The 17,937-nt window shown below is 37.2% G+C and overlaps 1 protein-coding gene across 3 annotated transcripts; it reads left to right on the forward strand.

Moving 5' to 3' along the window:
• Positions 1-1,529: 1,529 nt before the first annotated feature.
• On the forward strand, positions 1,530-17,698 carry Ugt50B3 (UDP-glycosyltransferase family 50 member B3). Of its 3 annotated transcripts, XM_033480215.2 has the most exons (9): positions 1,530-1,956; positions 9,685-10,091; positions 10,160-10,498; positions 11,764-12,030; positions 13,324-13,522; positions 13,598-13,774; positions 15,336-15,653; positions 17,103-17,331; positions 17,405-17,698. In XM_033480215.2, exons 3-9 carry the CDS (start codon positions 10,271-10,273, stop codon positions 17,544-17,546), a joined length of 1,560 nt encoding a protein of 519 aa, XP_033336106.1. In that variant the 5' UTR covers positions 1,530-1,956; positions 9,685-10,091; positions 10,160-10,270; the 3' UTR covers positions 17,547-17,698. The 3 variants fall into 3 exon arrangements, with proteins under 3 accessions (XP_033336106.1, XP_033336101.1, XP_076379365.1); XM_033480210.2 differs by having other exon boundaries at positions 9,685-10,498; XM_076523250.1 differs by having other exon boundaries at positions 9,691-10,498.
• Positions 17,699-17,937: the final 239 nt, after the last annotated feature.

The raw sequence follows: 17,937 nt of genomic DNA on the forward strand, positions 1-17,937 counted from the left end.
TGATATACAATTAATACTTTCTCTTTCTGCGACTAGAATTTTGGAATTTGTCCAGTTAGCATAATTCGAAAAAGTGTGCGTCGCGTTACGTCGGCTGCAACGAACACCGTGTATTCCGTTTAGTTTCGTCTCCCGAAATCTTCCAAATTTTTAATGAATAAAAGAATCAGCCGATCGTTTCAATAGATAGTAAATCTCTTCGGCATTTAATTGCACCGTAACAAAATTATGAAAAAAGATCGTAAAAACGAAGAGTTTCCAAGCTGCGAAAGAAATCGAAGTATCGTGGCCATTCGACCACGAAATCGTTCCGATACCGAGTACAGTGAACTGCTTCGATAGTAAAACGCTCGCGAAGAAGTAACGGTATCGATCTAGTGAAATTCGTTCTAATTCTTTGTTTCGCTATGATTCGCTAAACAATATTCCTGTCGTTCAGACCTGAATCGTTCAGATTCGTATCGGCAAACAACAAATTTCTGTTTACTCGTTTTCATTGTTTCACGCAAACCGTGGCCTATTGATTGAAATTTTCATTGGAGAACTCGCAAGGGCTATCATCATATATATATATATATGGATCATCATATATATCATATTAATTAACGTCGATTCGCGAGAACAATATATTCATTAGCATAACAAAGCCGATATATCGAGTAACGTCAACTTTTCACGAAAGTCTGTAAATGTTTGCTGTATATATGTATATACATCAAGTATGAAACTGTCAACGCAGGCTTCGAGCTCTGGGTCCGAAAATATCCCGGGCATATTTTGTATGTAGACCGTTATGGACATAGTCATTATTATTTAGTAGAAAGTTACTAGGATGGCCATAAACTCTTGTTTTTTCCATTACAATGATAACGTCTCGTATAACAATAAATTTTTTGAATACAGAGAATGTTACGAATAACATTCTTACATTATTAAGAATATCATCAAATAAAGTGAATGATGCTTATATTTTATAAAGCTTGATCTCTTGATTAAATCCAATAATTGAAAGCTGCGTTAATTTGTTAATTATAATATTATAATATTATAATTATAATATATATATATATATATATATATATTATATTAATTATATTATAATTATATATTATATTAATATTAATATATTAATATATTATATTATATTAATTATAATATATATATATATATATATAATATATAATATATATAATATATATAACCTTTTCATTAAGGTTTTTTTTTCCAGGTAACAACTGATCTCTACCTACGACAAATTTGACAGAACGACAGTTCGATCAGCAAGATCGAGGAAAAACCGAATGTGCAACGTGACAGGATCGTGAAAAGATCGTAATTATTTCAGAATCCGCGGCGGTCAGGAGGATCGAGGAACGGTAATCGAGCGGGCAGAGTAGCCCGCCATCGTGCAACGGGATCCTGAGACCGATCGTTGCCCGTCATGGAACATCTTCGCCGAGGGAGACTGACGAAGAGCAAGAAATCAACTGGTGGGAGGCAAAACTCTCTCCCTCTCGAGCACAGCTGATCATTAATGCTGCCGCTGGCCAGTCAAACTTTCACGCTCGGTGATATCCAAGCTTGGTAGCATTCGAACGCGTTGAACTTGAATCGATCGGACAAACGTAGTCGGCCGGGTTTCGCCGACGTTTCCGTTGTTTGCTCTCGACGCCGACGTCAATGTCGCGTCGATCCGTATTCTTCGACGTGGACCAACTTTTTCAAACAAGTGACCGAAACTCCAGTTTCGTGTATCGGCTAAAATACCTACGTATATACTCGAAGAGATCTGTCAAGGTCTTTAGAGAATCAAGAACTTGGTGAAGGTTCGCGCAGAATTCGTTGGTGAAGTGGGTGATCGATTTTCAACAGTCGAAATGGTAACGGCGGCGGACTAATGCAACGAGCAAGGAAGGGAACTCCGAGCAAGCGTAGGAGAGAGGCGGAAAGTCTGAGGTAAGAAAAAAAATCCTGGATCCCGTTCCACGAACCACTGTTTAAGGATATCGAGGCGAATTTCGCGAAAGTGTCGCTGTATAGCGAACCACAACGAATTATGTATCGCGTCCCGGGAAATGACGCTCCATCGATCATTACGGTAACAGAGCATCGTGAACGTGGTCATCGCGGACGATCCGTTAATGAGTACAGAATCGAAATGTTTGTCGGGGGCAGGAAGTTCCAATATCGGTGATCGAAAATTAGAACGTTTTCTGTTTTTATTTATCATCGTCGGTTCATAATATGTACAAGCGTTGAATGAAACGTTGAATTTTAAGGTTCCATTTTTAACAATTCTCAAAGTAATTAGTTCACGCCGGTGATTTCTAAGACGCCTGTAACGTGATTTTAAATAACAGTGTTTTAATTGACAGTGTTATTCGAGAGTTGTTTATATCTTTTTTCGAAGAAATTGCGGGAAAAGTTAGATGTCACTTTTGTCAAAATGAATGAGCACTGAAAAAAAGTAAAGGATATAATTCTTTAGAAAAGTGCCCATACTGCTCCTCAGACATACATGGACAGTTCTCATTTTTTGTGAGTTTGTGCTACTTAATACCACCGAATCATGTTTGGTAATAAAGGCTCTCGCGAAGTAATATAATTGTTAGTTATATAAATTTAATAATACGCTTACTATACTTAATAATTTAAATGTTTATTAGTAATTTTACACTTAATATAACAATATAACTTGTTTAATAAAAGTACTTTGTAAAGTTTTCTTGTTTAATAATGTTAACAATATAGAAAAATATAACATTTTAATTTACTTTAATCTCTAATTTTTTTCAATCGGTAATTTTTCGTAATTATTGGTGAAATATTTAATTTATGTATCGGTAAAGTGTATTTATTAATACAGTGGAAAATATAATGTATAAAATTTATGAATGATTTCGTAATAATTTTTCTTAGAAATTTGCAATTATACACATTTATTATATGTGTTATTACAATTATGATGCATAGTAATATTCGAAAAAATTTTAATTTTATGAATCGATAAAATTGAATATCTTAGTTTCATTCTATTTATTTCTCATTTATGGGAAAACGAAAAATTCTTACCTAAACTTCTACGTCTGTCAAATGTGTCTGTGAAAATCACTTAGAAGTTTGCATAATCTGTTAATGGCACCTGAATCTCATTCAATTTAAACGAATGATAAATTAGTATCGCTGAAAATAGTTTTATTTTCGAAAATATTTTGCTTAACTAATTCTAGAAAAAAGTTGGTTTTCTCATCGATTTAATATTTGCTTTTTTCTTGGTCACTTGATTTTCCTGATCGCTCACAGATTATCCGAATATGCACTCGATTATCCTATTTCCAGCGAATCAACCATTTCTTTCAACCATTCTTTCTGCTCGTAAAGAATTCTATGTAACGCGTTTGCTATCAATCTTACGTAGGTGTGACGATCATGATCTCACAGTTTGCGGAAATAAACTCAAATTAATCTTATATACGTCACATTAATGAAAGTTATGCCTACAAGCGCAGCTTTATGCGAATTCGTATATTTTTCCGAAAGTTCAAAAACACATTGCGTCAATAAAACAATATTTCATTCTGTCCAATTATTTAAAAAGATTTTTAAATTGGAAAGACTGATCGGTCTAGCTACGCGTTAATCAATTGTATGATTTCCTTTTGTGCACTTTTTTCATATGTCATGAAAGGAATTTCATGGATTTAATTTGACGAAGACTGTCAACCAGATTGCGGGTTTGATGTATTCAGAGTGTACATGCGAGTGTCAAATACAGTGAAATAAATACTAAATAATTAACAAAAAAATGCAATTACTTTCGAAATACTATGAATTGTTCTATTTATGCTACAAAAGCAATTTCCATTTGAAATTACTACGCTGTTTGAACCTTGCTAAAGATTACTTAAAACAGCATTTGAAATACTTTTCTTGTTACTTTTATCCAGCATTATTGTAAAGATCGGGAACGAAGAGCAAACACGCGGTATTACTTTTTGCGAACTCCAGTGAAGGAGCCGCGATGTAAGAAATCTAAATCTGCTGTATTCCCTTTTCTTTCGTTGTGTTAATTTCCGACCTCGATCACGTATTATTAGCATCTCAATTTCGACACGTAGAACTCTGCTCGCGCGGTCACCGTTTCAAGGGAACATAGTGATTTTCTTTTAACATCCAGCACAAATGTGACTTCAACTCTCGAAAGCTATCATGAAATATCACTTCATACTAAATATACGATGTTCATGGTTTTACAAGTTTAATGCGTCATGAACGTGTCGCACATGTGCGTCAAGCACGATTTTGTGATTCATGTAAAGAAAATCAGATTATTAAGTGTATGCAACAGTTCTAATCTTTTTTCTCGACTACTTCTTTTAATCTTTGACATATCTTACGTCATTTTCTATCTTTCTCTCAATTTTCCAATTCCATCTTGAAAAATTGATACTAATTTCAATGAAATAAAATCACCATGTCATTCTTGTACTTCGGCAACGTTTCAAAAGTCCTGCCAAATGTTCAGAATTGTTTCATAAATCACATCAATAAGGAACAAACAATTTTTTAAATTCACTCGCGATTTTGAAAAACAAGAGAGTGTTATTTCAGTTAAAGTGTCTCGTCTGAATGTGTAGTAAATGTAGCAATTAACTTATTGAATACTGGAAAACGAGAATATCGAAATAAGAAAATATAGAATAAGTAAAAGCTTGAAGCTTTAAAACGAGTTCAGATCTATCATTGCCCAACATTTTTTTACAAAATGATAACGGTTCAAATCCCGATCATTCGGAGCGTACGGATACTTTTTGCCTTTAATGTGTGTAAAGCGATTTTCTGAAAGTGGGTTAAGTAAATTATTTCTGTTTGAGAGGTCGCATGACACTTCGGCAAACTGTCCTCCCGATAATCTCCCGGTGGCTATTATCCCTATTATCTCGAATCCGGGAATCGGTCAATTCAATCTTCGCCGGTATCTCAACCGGTGCGCGAGACTTTCACTAATAACGCGAGTTTCAAGTGCGCCGCGCACGGTCGTCCGTCCATACAATACGATCTCCCGAGATCGCTGGGCAGCCCCTCGATCTCATTCTCTCGTTTATCTCTGTCCCCGGTGTGCTCCTCGTTCGTCCAAAAATGAATCCGAATCCGGATTCGACGATTTCACTTCCGCGCTGCGCGACGAACACGGGCGCACCGAGCCAAGCAACGTGACGAAGAGAAATCATTAAATCCGTTTTCGGTCCGAAGAAAGAATCGAAAGTAGTCGGCTGGTCGCCGAAGAATACCTGCTGCTCAATGATTCAAACGGCTCTAATTGTAATACAAATTTTTACCCTGAACCGGGCTTACCGAGCTTCAAAATTAACTATCGTGTGTTACTTTAAAAGACTATATTTACTTATATCTTATGCTATTTTTATTATTACGTATGCTTGGATTAAGAAATTTATTGAGATCATCAATCATTTCCTACTTTAAAACGAAAAATGTGAAACCGGTCATTTCGACAATGGCTGAAATTTCACGATGTATTAATTCTCATAATAATTAGTAACAAACTGCGGAAGTACATGAAGGAAGAATAGGCGGACAAAGCTGGATAAGTTTCAAATAATAAGCAAGGAAGCAGTAATTGAAATAAATACTTTCTTTTAATTTATTCAGTTCAGATTTCAAGTTTTACGTATTTAATTTCTTAGTCTTTCGTGCATGAATATTTATTATGAATTAGAATAATTCATCGAAATAATATCTTACTGTGCGATAGATGAGAAATAAATTCTGCAGAACCTCGATCATCTGAACTTTCAATATTAGAATTCACTGTTGTACAAATACGTATGTGTTATATACATGTAAACAGTACGAACATCTATGCCCCCCACCCTGATTAGAACGGATAACCAAGATCCTATTATTTCTTATGTAATATCTGATATATTATTGAGAAATTGTTAGCTCGCTACTATTCATTTCAATTTTTCGTGCAATTGTTGGTTCTACACGCGTTGGTTTTGATACGCGGATGTATGATCAAAATCTCAACAGACGTTATCGATCAGGTACCGTGTGCACCAGATCCTATTTCGTAAACCATATTACCACTTCGGGAAGGCATTTTGAGCCGATTGAAGCCATAAGAGAGAATTCGCAGATGGAGTTCAAAATTATAGTGTAATTTCTCCCTAATTCGCACTGAGATTGCATACAAAAATGAACAATTTGGGAAGAGGAGATAAGATTATTCAAGCCATGCGGTTTCTTTCCAAACTGTCCATTTCTTTTGCGCAATCTGTACGCGAATTAGGGAGAAATTACTGTACCTACTTTCTTCAGCGTTTGAAAAATGTTTTAAAGACTGGGAGAAGCGTTAACATATGTGTATTGCCTCGGATGAGTCTTATTTTGAAGAGTAATTAATTAAATAAGTAATTTGTGTTACATTTACAAATTTTGAGTCCTTTCTTCACATAATATATAATTAGCTTAATTAATAATAATGAATAATTTTGAAGGCTAAAATACTGGATAATTGTGGAAGAATTCGTTCCATTCTCTTGTACGATGTTGCCGGACGTAAATAATTATTAGATTGCGGATCTCCATGCAAAATTAAACGTTAAATTGAAAAAACGACAAATTAAATTAAAATTAATAATTAGTAATTGTATTAAATTGAGAAAAATGTAGAAATATTCTTAAATTTTTCGTAAAATCCACAGTCTAATAATTACAAATGCGGTCGTTTTAACGTATCTTTGATTAATGCATCGTTGAATAGCTAATAACTACATCATGCAGTGTCAAGAAAACTTACAAATGTGTTTTGTTAATTTCTAATTTAATCGCGAAACGAAATGATTTTTTCGGACAATAGTAACAAATACAAAGCGTTTGAAGCGGGATTTCCTAAATCGTGTTCCCCAAAATTGTTATGTAGTTAATTAATAATTTGATTCGTATTACACTTATTTGTAACATCAATTTACCGATGCATAATACGATAAACAAACTTGTTTACTTCAGAGAACATAATACGGATATTTGCTACAACGTTTCCAATATGATTGAAATTCATCCGCTAAAAGAATGCAAATAATAAAATAATAACTGGTCGAGCTTGTTCAAATAGCGGGGCAGATATGAATGCCAACGGAAATTGAAGCCGGAGGCGAGAAGTCGAATTTACTGTGTATGAGGTGTAGGAATACTGAATAATATGAAAGCGTTCAGTCGATCGCGAGAATCAGTAGTGTTTTAAAAATGTGAGAATAGGAGAATGCCATTATATGAACAGATTTTAATCTTTAGCTCTGATGCCATTCATGCTTGCCGAATGAAAATTCTTGAAATTTCTCGTCGTGCAATATGTATGGACAAAAGTAAAAAAACTTATATCTAGAATTTATGGCTTATTGTAGTTTAAAATGCTCATGAAGATACGCAGATTTTAACGCTATTCACAGTTTTTTACTAATTTACCTCGTTTATCGTCAAAAATCCTGCCAGAAAATGGAAATTTCCGGTTCATATTTTTAAACGCATGCCATTTGCTGAATATTTGTCCGATTGATTTCATTTTTGTAACTTGCAATATTAACTATTTTTCCCAATTTTTTATATTAAGTATTTGTCAACTTTAACTTGAGTTTAAAAAAATGATAAAACGTAACTCCGTGATTTTGCTATGGTTTAGGTGACAATTGAGTGCGTTACTTCAAATGGGACGCCCTGTATAAACTACGAACCACGAACCACAAACTACAAACTACAAACACTACCATAAACACAGTTTTAAAAAAATAAAGCACAAATTTTGAATAAATGCAAAATTATTATTTTTGTCTCTCTGATTTTTTGAACATTTCTACTAAACCAATAAAAAAATGTTTCGAACAAAAGTTATTCAGTAACAAGTAGACAAGAAATCGCAAGAGTGAAAATGATCAAAACGATTTGTATTCAACAAAAAGACCTAGTCACTTTAATTTTTTTTTTTATAAAACTATTTTTTTTTCTACATTTATGTATTCCCCTTAAAGAAGTGTCGGGTCGAAAAAGTTATGATTTTCGTTTCGAATTGTGCGTCGCAAACAAAGCAATAGAATCAGCGTCTGACACGAGCAGTCCAAGAGCGCAGAGCAGTGTTGCCAGAAAACGGATGGGGCAAGGCAAAATCTCTTTGCCTCCTTTGCGCCGTGCACGCAATTGCAAGCAAACCAAGGTTTGGATAATAGAGGAGCGAAGGGATACTGGGGTAAGCGATTTCGTGACAAGGGACAAGGGATAAAGAGATATAAACACGGTAGGATTTGCACAGACCGAGCACAGTCCGTGCCTTACCTGTTTTGATCTTTATGGTTCTATAATTTTTTGTTTCGATATTATACCAGTTTAAATATTTCCAATTATTCTGTCGAAAATCGCTATAGAAATATGTAATCAGTGTACAAAATTATCGTTAACCAAAAAATAGAAAAAAGTCATTTTTTCTTCATTTAAATTCAATTTGAATTTAAATTAAAGACCGAATGACCTAGTTGTTACTTTTATGGTTTAAGAAAGGGTGACATAGGTGGAAATAAGATACCGTAGGAAAACAACTGCAGTTTATTCATACAAGACTGAATAGTAGAATCGGTACAGATATCTTTGCCGAGCAGACGTCGAAATATTCGCATTGCATACAGTTCGCACACTATGTTATAAGCCAAAGTTTATTTTCTACTACAACGACGTAATTTTGCAGAAAGCAATGATAGCCAAAACCGATTTCAAAAGCAATATATTGATGTTTCATCGTATTTCGAGAAGCATATAGAAATGTAATATACATACGTATTTATCAATGTTCATAAAACACAAGACACAGAACACGAACTCTCGTAATAACTTTGTACAATGTGCAGTAGCTAATTACATAACTCCTTTCAATATCGAATGAAAAAAGAACTAGGAACCGATTTCGATGAGATTTTCAAAATCCGTGTAAGAGTTACAAAGACCTACAAAGTACATTGTTTGAATTTTCGTTCTAGGCTCACATAAGAAAGTTAAAAAGCATCTTTCTCTTTGTTAGTCGAACCAGTCACAATTTTTGCAAAAATTTGGTCAGACATTGTCTAAGAAACTAGTCCCTCGTTTATTCGTTCAGTTAATCTGTTTTAAAAGATTCGCGAACATTTCAACGAGTGACTGTGATTGGCAGACGACGCCCGTTTGTCCTTTACTTTTCTTTAACCCCTTAACGCGCAGAAACGTATTAACACGGGCGTGCAAAACCGGCCAAAATGTGCAGACCCGTATATATACGGTCGGCGTCGCAACTTATGTCGCTAAAATGTTCAGATTCGAATATATGAAAAACAGTACGATGGGTACAAAATTCGATCTGCAATGCGATTCAATATTCACTATAATTATTTATCCACTATTTTTATTGAATTTTTAGTAATTTTTGCATTTTTTTAAAATATTTATTGAAATTAAGGTCCAAATATGTATTTTCTTAGATAAAAAAAATTGATTTTTTTTGGTCGGTTTTTTTTTTAAATTGTGCATTAAGGGGTTAAAAAAGTCAATTTGTAATCATTGCCGCGCGGTTACGCGAGTTCCACCCACCATACACCTTTTGTTTACCCTAGCGCTCAATATTTCACGGTACACAACCAACGTAAGTTACAGATGTCAAAGAAGAATAGCAATAGCGAAGCGTCTGTCGCCCGAAGAACCTGAAAAGATGACCAGCGCTTAGTTATTCGGGATTCCTGGAGTTCGAAGACAACACCGATCCGAGACGCCGAACGCGAAAGGACGAGCGTGACCGTTGACTGGTGATCGATGGGCATTATTCAGCCGATCGTTTCCATGATAATGGATCCCCGGTTTCTTTTCCATCCGTCTTGAAGGCCGGACGGTCTCCATATCTGCGCGCAGCGTTACGAGAGCCCAGCGAAAAGCAGATCCGTCGTTTCGCGAACTTGTTAAATTCCGCTCGCTGTAGTGCTCTACAGCCTCCGAAACGGATACTTAGGGCGAAATAATTGAATCAATAGGAATCTGCGCCGGTACAGAAAACTAGAAAGGTATTACGACGACGAAAACAAACGGAACTAGAACCCAAAGATTTCAAGCGTGTTTGACGTTCAAACAGTTCCTTGATAACAAACTGCCGTTATTTACTCGTCCTCCCGCTACGAGATTGGCGAACTTTCGCGGAACCTTCTCTTTTCCTTCGACGAGCAACGAGGATTCAAGCGAAACCATGATCGACCGAGTACTCGTTCTGATGATGCTCGCCTGGCTCTGCGAAACAGTTAGGGGATACAACATTTTAATGGCCACCATGGGCGGCACGAAATCGCACACCGTGCCTTTCATCGCACTCGGGACCAGTCTCAAGGCCCGGGGTCACAACGTGACCTTGGTCAGCGCGTTTCCTGGACCAGCCGCTAACAACGGACTGCAGGAGTTTGTGCCACCCATTTTCAAGGTGATTAGTATTCGACTTGATCTTTAATTACTAGCTCGGTATTACGAAACGGTACGTAAAGTAAACCGGTTTGAGACTAATCGTAAGAAAGCACTCTTCTGTGAACGTTGCAAAATTTAACGGATTTCTTATATTTTGATTTTTAAGTTGTGTATAAATACACACACACCGGTTTAACTAACTGGTTATTTATATTACCTCTATTGTAATAAAGACGCGTTTCAACATCGAATATCGTAAACTCTTTAGGCGATTAAAGTGCTCACAGTGGAGTGAAACATGAATGATGTATTGGGTTCTTGATGATAAATTTTTCATCTTGTTCGCGATAAAGTAACATGAAAAGTAAGTAAAGTAAAGTGAGAAGCGTTAGTAGCATGTGGAATAACCTGTAAAAGTTTCAGATTTGAACTATGCCAGTTGATATGATCTTTAAACACGTCCTCAGCGAGTAAGGACCGAAACCAGAAACCGGGTCGGATCTAATAGTTCTCGTCAAAATGATTATTTAAAGTTACTAGTTCCTTTCTTATGTAACACAGAACTTTAGAGGCACATTGGTTTTCCGATAAGTAAAGTGTTAGGCAGAAATATCTATGACAAAATATGTATATCGCATCCTTGCGACGAAGGAGATGCACCCCAAAGAATTATCATTGTAAAAATAATGCGGAGACACACTCTGACCACTAATAAAATGCGGATTGATCATCTTCTTAAGTTTGTTATTAGGGATCGGTTTATTTTGTTCTTTTAGTTTCTGTGCTATATTCTATAAATGGAGAACTCAGAAACCCATCACCGTGAGCCCCCAACATTTTTTTAATCAAGAACCCATTATTGTCAAAACCTTCAGTTGATAAAATAATATTTTATTTGTATGTTACCTGTTAATAAATATATTCTTTTAAATCTTCATATATACTGGTATTTTTCTAAAAATTATGTATATAAATATTTCTAAATATATAAATATTTTTCTAAATTTTCTTAAAAGATTTCATTTTCCAAATTCATTCTATCATAAATTGAGTCCGCATTGTGATTGCGAGCAAACGTATGCTGAAATCTGTTTTATGATCATCGTTCTTCTTGTTCGTATAAATTAACAAAATAATTTACTCCTGCAAAATATAATATATGTTTTTCAAGTTATGTCACGATGTTAATCGTAGGTTGAGTTTCATTTCTAATAGGTAACTGAAAGTGTGAGTTGTGGATAATCGAGTTTGTAGATAGATAGCGAATAAACTGGTTATCGACAGGCCTACGTTGGTAACTACACGTCGGAATGGGACCTGGTAGGAGCTAGATTTCGCGACGAATTACCGATCTCGCCTTGGGACGCAATGCGATACGCTTGGGAAGCCTGCGAGGCTCTTCTTCGAGACAAAACATCCGTTTCTTGGCTGAGGAAGCCTGAAGGCAATCCCCGTATGAGATGGGACGTCGCGGTGGTGGATGGTGCTTTTCCTGAGTGTCTTCTTGGAGTCCTTTATGGGGAGAATGTACCTACGATCATGCTGAATACGGTAATCCCATATTGTCATAATGACGGAGAATGTTTACGCCAGCACAATAAGTGCTGCAGAATTATATTAACGAAATCATTTTCTCGGAAAATCATTTTTTATGTGTTTACTAAAATTTAATCACGAAAAAATCAAGATTCACATGATTTGACACTTACTGAAGAAACTCTATTTAAGTTTCATAATCGATTAATAGTTAAATTTTGTCCTATTTAGATTGCTAGTTACAATGTTTGATTTCTAAGTGAATTTTGTGGCAAATTAAAAACTTCACCTAAAATAGGCCACCTGATTATTTTTTCTATTTTTTTCTATTTAACTATTCTATGACAACTGTTTCTAAACCCTGATAACTTATTCAAAACAACTAGCATGCTCACAGTATAGTTTCTACGTGCAAATATAGAATGAGGGAGTAGTGAGAATTCTATTATATCATAAAAAAAGATATCAAATCCTCCAAATACGGTAAATCTTGTCGTAATTTTTTGGATACAAAAATAAAGTAAAGCTGGTGCTATATTCATAACTCGTTGACAGTAGTGTAAATACATAATGAACTGGAAGTTACAAAATCGTCACGTACAATGCAGATGGCAATGGAAATTATCGTTTAATCTCTGATATAATTTTTGTCGGTTTCCCCTTAGTCTACAAGACTTTTCTTTTCTTCCGTTAAGGACGAGGAATATTCGGAACTTTTTCCATCCAATTATCGATAACCTTGACGTAACCATCAACTGCAATTACATCTTTAACCCTTTGCACTATAACAACGAGTCAGACTCGTGATAAAGATTTTATACACAATCTATTAAATGCAAACATTCTTCGTCTCTTCTGAATGAAAATAAAATTTGATTGTTCTGTTATTAAAATCTAGGATCCAAAGTAAACGAAGACATACAAAGTACAAAAATTGTCTCGTTCTATCAGGGTAATGATTGAGGAAAAAGAACAGCTGATCAAGGCAGCTGCAAATGAAATCATAGTGCAAGGGGTTAAAAAGATCCCGCCGCGATAACTTAATCCCGACGAAACCAAAGAGAACGATTTGCTCTTAGGGGAGATGTATTGCGGTGGGGCTGTATCGTATTACAATTAAATCTGTGTCATTAGTCGTTTAACCCTTTCGTTACGGCAGTTCGCTCTGCATATTAGCCACTGAAAGCTTGAAGGAGTCATCGCGTGGATGCCGGCTACAGCCGGCGCTCGTAACGAAGGGGTTGATGAAGACAATTTACTGAAGAAAGAATTATTGGGCATTCAAATCAAATTAATGCTCTGACGCAGGTCGCCTTGTATAGCGGCTCAATAGGGCGGCAAGGTAATCCATCGCCTTGGTCGATAACACCCTATTTCGGGAAACCTATCACGCAGGACATGAGTTTCTTCCAGAGATTATTGAACGCCGCCTGCCTCGTTACCCTCCAGATCATGCATTGGATCATGACCACCGGCTACATCCAACCAATTCTACGAAGATACCTGGGTACATAACTGGATGAGTAATCAGCCAGATCGATTCTGTTCGACGCTCACTGTCAGAACTGTTTCCTCTTTACAGGGGAACAGTTGCCCGACGTACGTGACCTAACTGCCGAGGTGCCACTAACGTTACAGAACAGTCACTACAGCGTCGCCGATTCCCTGCCTTACCTGGCGAACGTCGTCAACGTCGCCTGCCTCCATTGCAATCCTGCCATCCAGCTTAGCACCGACTTGGAGAACTTCTTGCAAAGAGGTGCGTCGGCTCACCGATAATCTTGTTGCTGCGGTGTTTATTCACGTTTCCCCGGTGAGATCGAACAGCGAACTGTTAGATCTACGGAGGTCGTAAGTCTCCGATTCAATCGTGTATGACACCGAGTCTGCGCGATTCCCTATGACTCTTTCGAGTGATACGGATGGTAGGTTGATAAAGAATGGTTTTAACACTGGCTGATATCAATAACGCTATATTTTAACATAACATAACAATTTTTAACGCTAGGGTTGACTAACTGTACTTGGCTTAGAATGAATTGAGTTGATGGTGAGACTAACGACGGAGTCTTGACCGAAGTCTTTACGCGTTGGTGTCTGGTTAGTATCTGTCTGTACGTTGTCTGTTTTGCCTTTTAACACTTAGCCAACCGAACGGGGAGATCTCCCCGCTTTAAATTCAGTCGATCGACGACCGAATGGATGATCAATGAAAAATTAAAAATGATTGCTTAATTTTATTAAGATTTGCAAGAGGTACGAATGCTGAAGAAGTAATCGATGCCATATAAGTTTGCTTTATAATTTTTGTTTAATCGAATGAAATATCTTAATTTTATGAACATTTTTGAGGTATCTAGCGCGGTCGTGGAAGTGTTAAGAAGATTCGTTAGGGGTGTGAAGTTTTTAATGAGACACTCGGATTCAATGTTTTTTTTTCAAGTTTTCCGGATCTAGAAAGGGAAGCGGTCGTTTTGAGCGATTGGTTAAAAAATTGTGAGCAAGGGAAAAGGTGACCGCCCCGAACTAACAGTCACTTGCAGGTACGAATCGTACCTGCGAGTGAATCTCGCGAAGAATCCGCGTGTCTCGAAGGTTGACCGTCGCAGGTAATAAGACTGGGGAAAAAGATATTGCCTTGGGTAATTGGTGTCGTGCAGAAGGTAAAGGGAATACGTGACGGTGAGAGAATTTTGGCGACCAGATGCAGGCAGCGTTGAAGGAAATATTACAGGCAGGAAATAACGGCTTTTCGGATAATTAGATACTATTGCTACGGTCGCTTATTTGTTTGTGGAAAGACGCTTGCAGTACAGATGGGGTCGTTTGATAATTTTCGGAATCTATTGTATGGTAGGGACGGTGTTGGGTCGAGCCGCGTATGCTTTATTAATATAGATAGCTTCTATTATACTTTTAACGCGGAACACATGCGGATTTATCGATGTAAGTTTGTTCCGACTTCGTACCCCTACTGCACGAACAAAGAACAAACTGAAAGTGTATATCTGTGGCAGTGACGATATAAAATGAATTAGTCTTTTAGTAAGTTTGGAGATCGATAATAGCCCATTATACGTTTACATTAGATTCCCTCGCAAATTAGGCAATTTATAGTGGAAACAATAAGTTGGTTCTTACTTGTTTCTTCTGTCGATTTGGTATTATTCAGAAAGCCATTTAGAAAGCCATTTTAATCCGTCTATCCAGGTGCCCTACATCTTAGATACTCCCTCCAATCTGTTTAGAATTCGGCAAAGATTGAACGACATTCTCAGAGAGATATCAATATAACGATGTTAACTGATACATGACCGTAGGTTTCATTTTCGTCTCCATGGGCTCGTCGGTTCGCGCGTCCGGCATGCCGGAGGCGTTACGTCACATATTCGTCACAGCCTTTGCAACCCTCCCGTACAACATCGTATGGAAATGGGAGGGCGAGAAGATCAAAGATCTGCCGTCGAACGTCAGAACAGCGGCATGGTGGCCACAACAGGATCTACTTGGGCATCCGAAACTCCGAGCTTTCGTCTCGCACGGCGGCCTCCTGTCTCTTCACGAGGCCGCGTATCACGGCGCCCCGACGCTCGTACTACCTGTCTTCTGTGATCATGACGGGAACGCGGCCCAAGCAGGTGAGAATAATAAACTTTCACGCCTGGACGGCTTACAATTAGAACTTACTTGTATTACAATGTATTAATTGAACTGTAGCATATAGGATTTACGCAGCATTCGGATTAGCATTAGGACAGCATTAGGATTTATGACTAATACGAAACATTAGTGATCATAACTTTGAGCGACAATATCTCAGGCAGCCTTCTTGGCAGCCACAGAATATCTCTAATGCTTTGCATTCGTATTTCTTCGGATCATAGTGACCTGACGAACAAAAGTTGACATTTTATTTATATTTCTGGATGTATTTATTTAATATTACATTCTATATGTAAGAAATATTATGTTTCTTCACTGAATACAATAATTTTTAAGTATATAAATATTATATAAAGTATATAAATAAACGAAATATTTAGAAACATCAGATCGTTACAAACGTAACTTCGGATCTAGAGCCAAGGAGAAGGCTTTACAAACTTAACATGGGCAAATTCTATGGATATAATATGTGCTATAGAAAAATTTTAACCCTTTCGCTACGGCGGGCCTCGCCGCGGAGTCCCTCGTGTAGAACGGAGCACCCTGCCGAATGCAGGAACATTAAGCGCGCGCAGTCTTCAGCATTCGGGGCCAAGTCTTTTGCTTCAAAAACGTTGGATTAATATGACCAGATTTATTACAATTGATCGTAGTTTTCGGTAGATGATAGCGTCTGCGAACAGAGGAAAGCGAGACGATAGCCCTTGTTTTAACTTTTGGCTCCATTGTTGTGACCGGTGACTATAGTCACCCGTCGTGTATAGGTGGCATCTTGTGGCAAGTGACTATAGTCACCCATCGTATGTGGGTGTCGTTTTGTGGCGGGTGACTATAGTCACCCGTAGTAGCGAAAGGGTTAAAGCGTTATCATTAACCCTTTCGGTACGAGCGCATTGTCCGCCGTGACACTCCCACTGTACGGGGTGCCGCGCCGAAAATGCGCACATAACGCAGGGTCAGTCCACTTTTGTACGAAGATTTTCTTAAGCGTTAAGTAATGACTGTGCTTAATCCGTTTCTAAATCTTTCTTTAAATGTTTCCTGTAAACATTCTGTAAAGGGCCTACAGAAATATGGCTTACATGGATGCCAGATGTATTCGGCACTCGTCCATATTGGTCATCAGATGGATGCCGGATATATCCGGCGCTCGTACCGAAAGGGTTAACACGTTCATTACCTCCCTCACACACGTATGATCTCTTCGATCTCATAGTTTACATAAAAATGGTCAAATTAATTTAAAAGTATCTTGTTATTTTTCTTTTTACAGCATTTATTGCCGCTCTATTTTTAATTTTTTGATCATCATTGGATAAAACTTTTCTAGTTCTGACACCATACGAGGGTTACATGATGGCAGGCTGTCGTTTGAAAAAACCGAATATATATATATATCAGTGGTATGTGTTGCATTGCAGAAAAGTTGGGTTACGCCCTAGTGATGAATTTGGCCGGCATATCAATCGGAAATCTTCGTGAGGGGATCCTGAAAGTATCCACCTTGCACAACAATGCATACCGAGTGGCAGCGAAGAAGCGTAGCTTGCTGCTAAGAAAGTTGCCGATTAGCCCGAAAAAATTAGCCATTTGGTGGGTGGAGCACGTTGCCGAGTACAAGGGAGCTGATCATTTAAAGAGTTCGACGAGGTAAACAACCCGATACTTTGTCAGTGTTCTAATGGAGAAATGCCAATGAAACTAAACCGCATATCTTTTTCAGACATATGGGCATCGTTCATTATTATTCCATCGATGTAGTGATATTCTACGCGATCGCATTACTGCTGCTCGTTTATGGGTTGAAGAAACTTTGTTGGAGAACGATACCGAAGCATGGCGTCAACAAAAAGAAACTAGACTGAACTATGCTAATTTCTGGGGATGAACACACCGCACATATTTATGTATTACGGTTTAAATAGCTAGTAATTCTTGTAGATTAAACGCGCTGATTCTAAGCAGAAGCAAATGTAAAAATATTAATAGCGAAATAAAATTGTTTTCGTGAGAGAAAGCGGTGAATTCCAGACAGAGTTGGGCAAAAAATTAAGGATTAAGGATTCTATTTCTCTGATCCGTTTGTTAGGCATTGCGCTTCATTTCAGGTTCTACATCATATTTCACAAATTAAGGATTAGATTCGTTTTAATTATTAATCGCAATCAACGATTGAAACATTATTGTTAATCATTAATCGCAATTAATTTTCTTTCAAACGTTAGTCGCGATTAATGACTAAAGTAGAAGCCCACC

Source organism: Megalopta genalis, chromosome 6 (assembly GCF_051020955.1).
Source record: "Megalopta genalis isolate 19385.01 chromosome 6, iyMegGena1_principal, whole genome shotgun sequence".
Taxonomy (NCBI): Eukaryota; Metazoa; Arthropoda; class Insecta; order Hymenoptera; family Halictidae; genus Megalopta; species Megalopta genalis.

Bases quoted from the DNA above. Each gene is read 5' to 3' on its own strand.
- Ugt50B3 (XM_033480210.2), top strand. From the start codon at position 10,271: ATGATCGACCGAGTACTCGTTCTGATGATGCTCGCCTGGCTCTGCGAA. The intron at 13,523-13,597 runs GTACATAACTGG...TCCTCTTTACAG, and splicing joins AATTCTACGAAGATACCTGG to GGGAACAGTTGCCCGACGTA. The intron at 13,775-15,335 runs GTGCGTCGGCTC...ACATGACCGTAG, and splicing joins GGAGAACTTCTTGCAAAGAG to GTTTCATTTTCGTCTCCATG.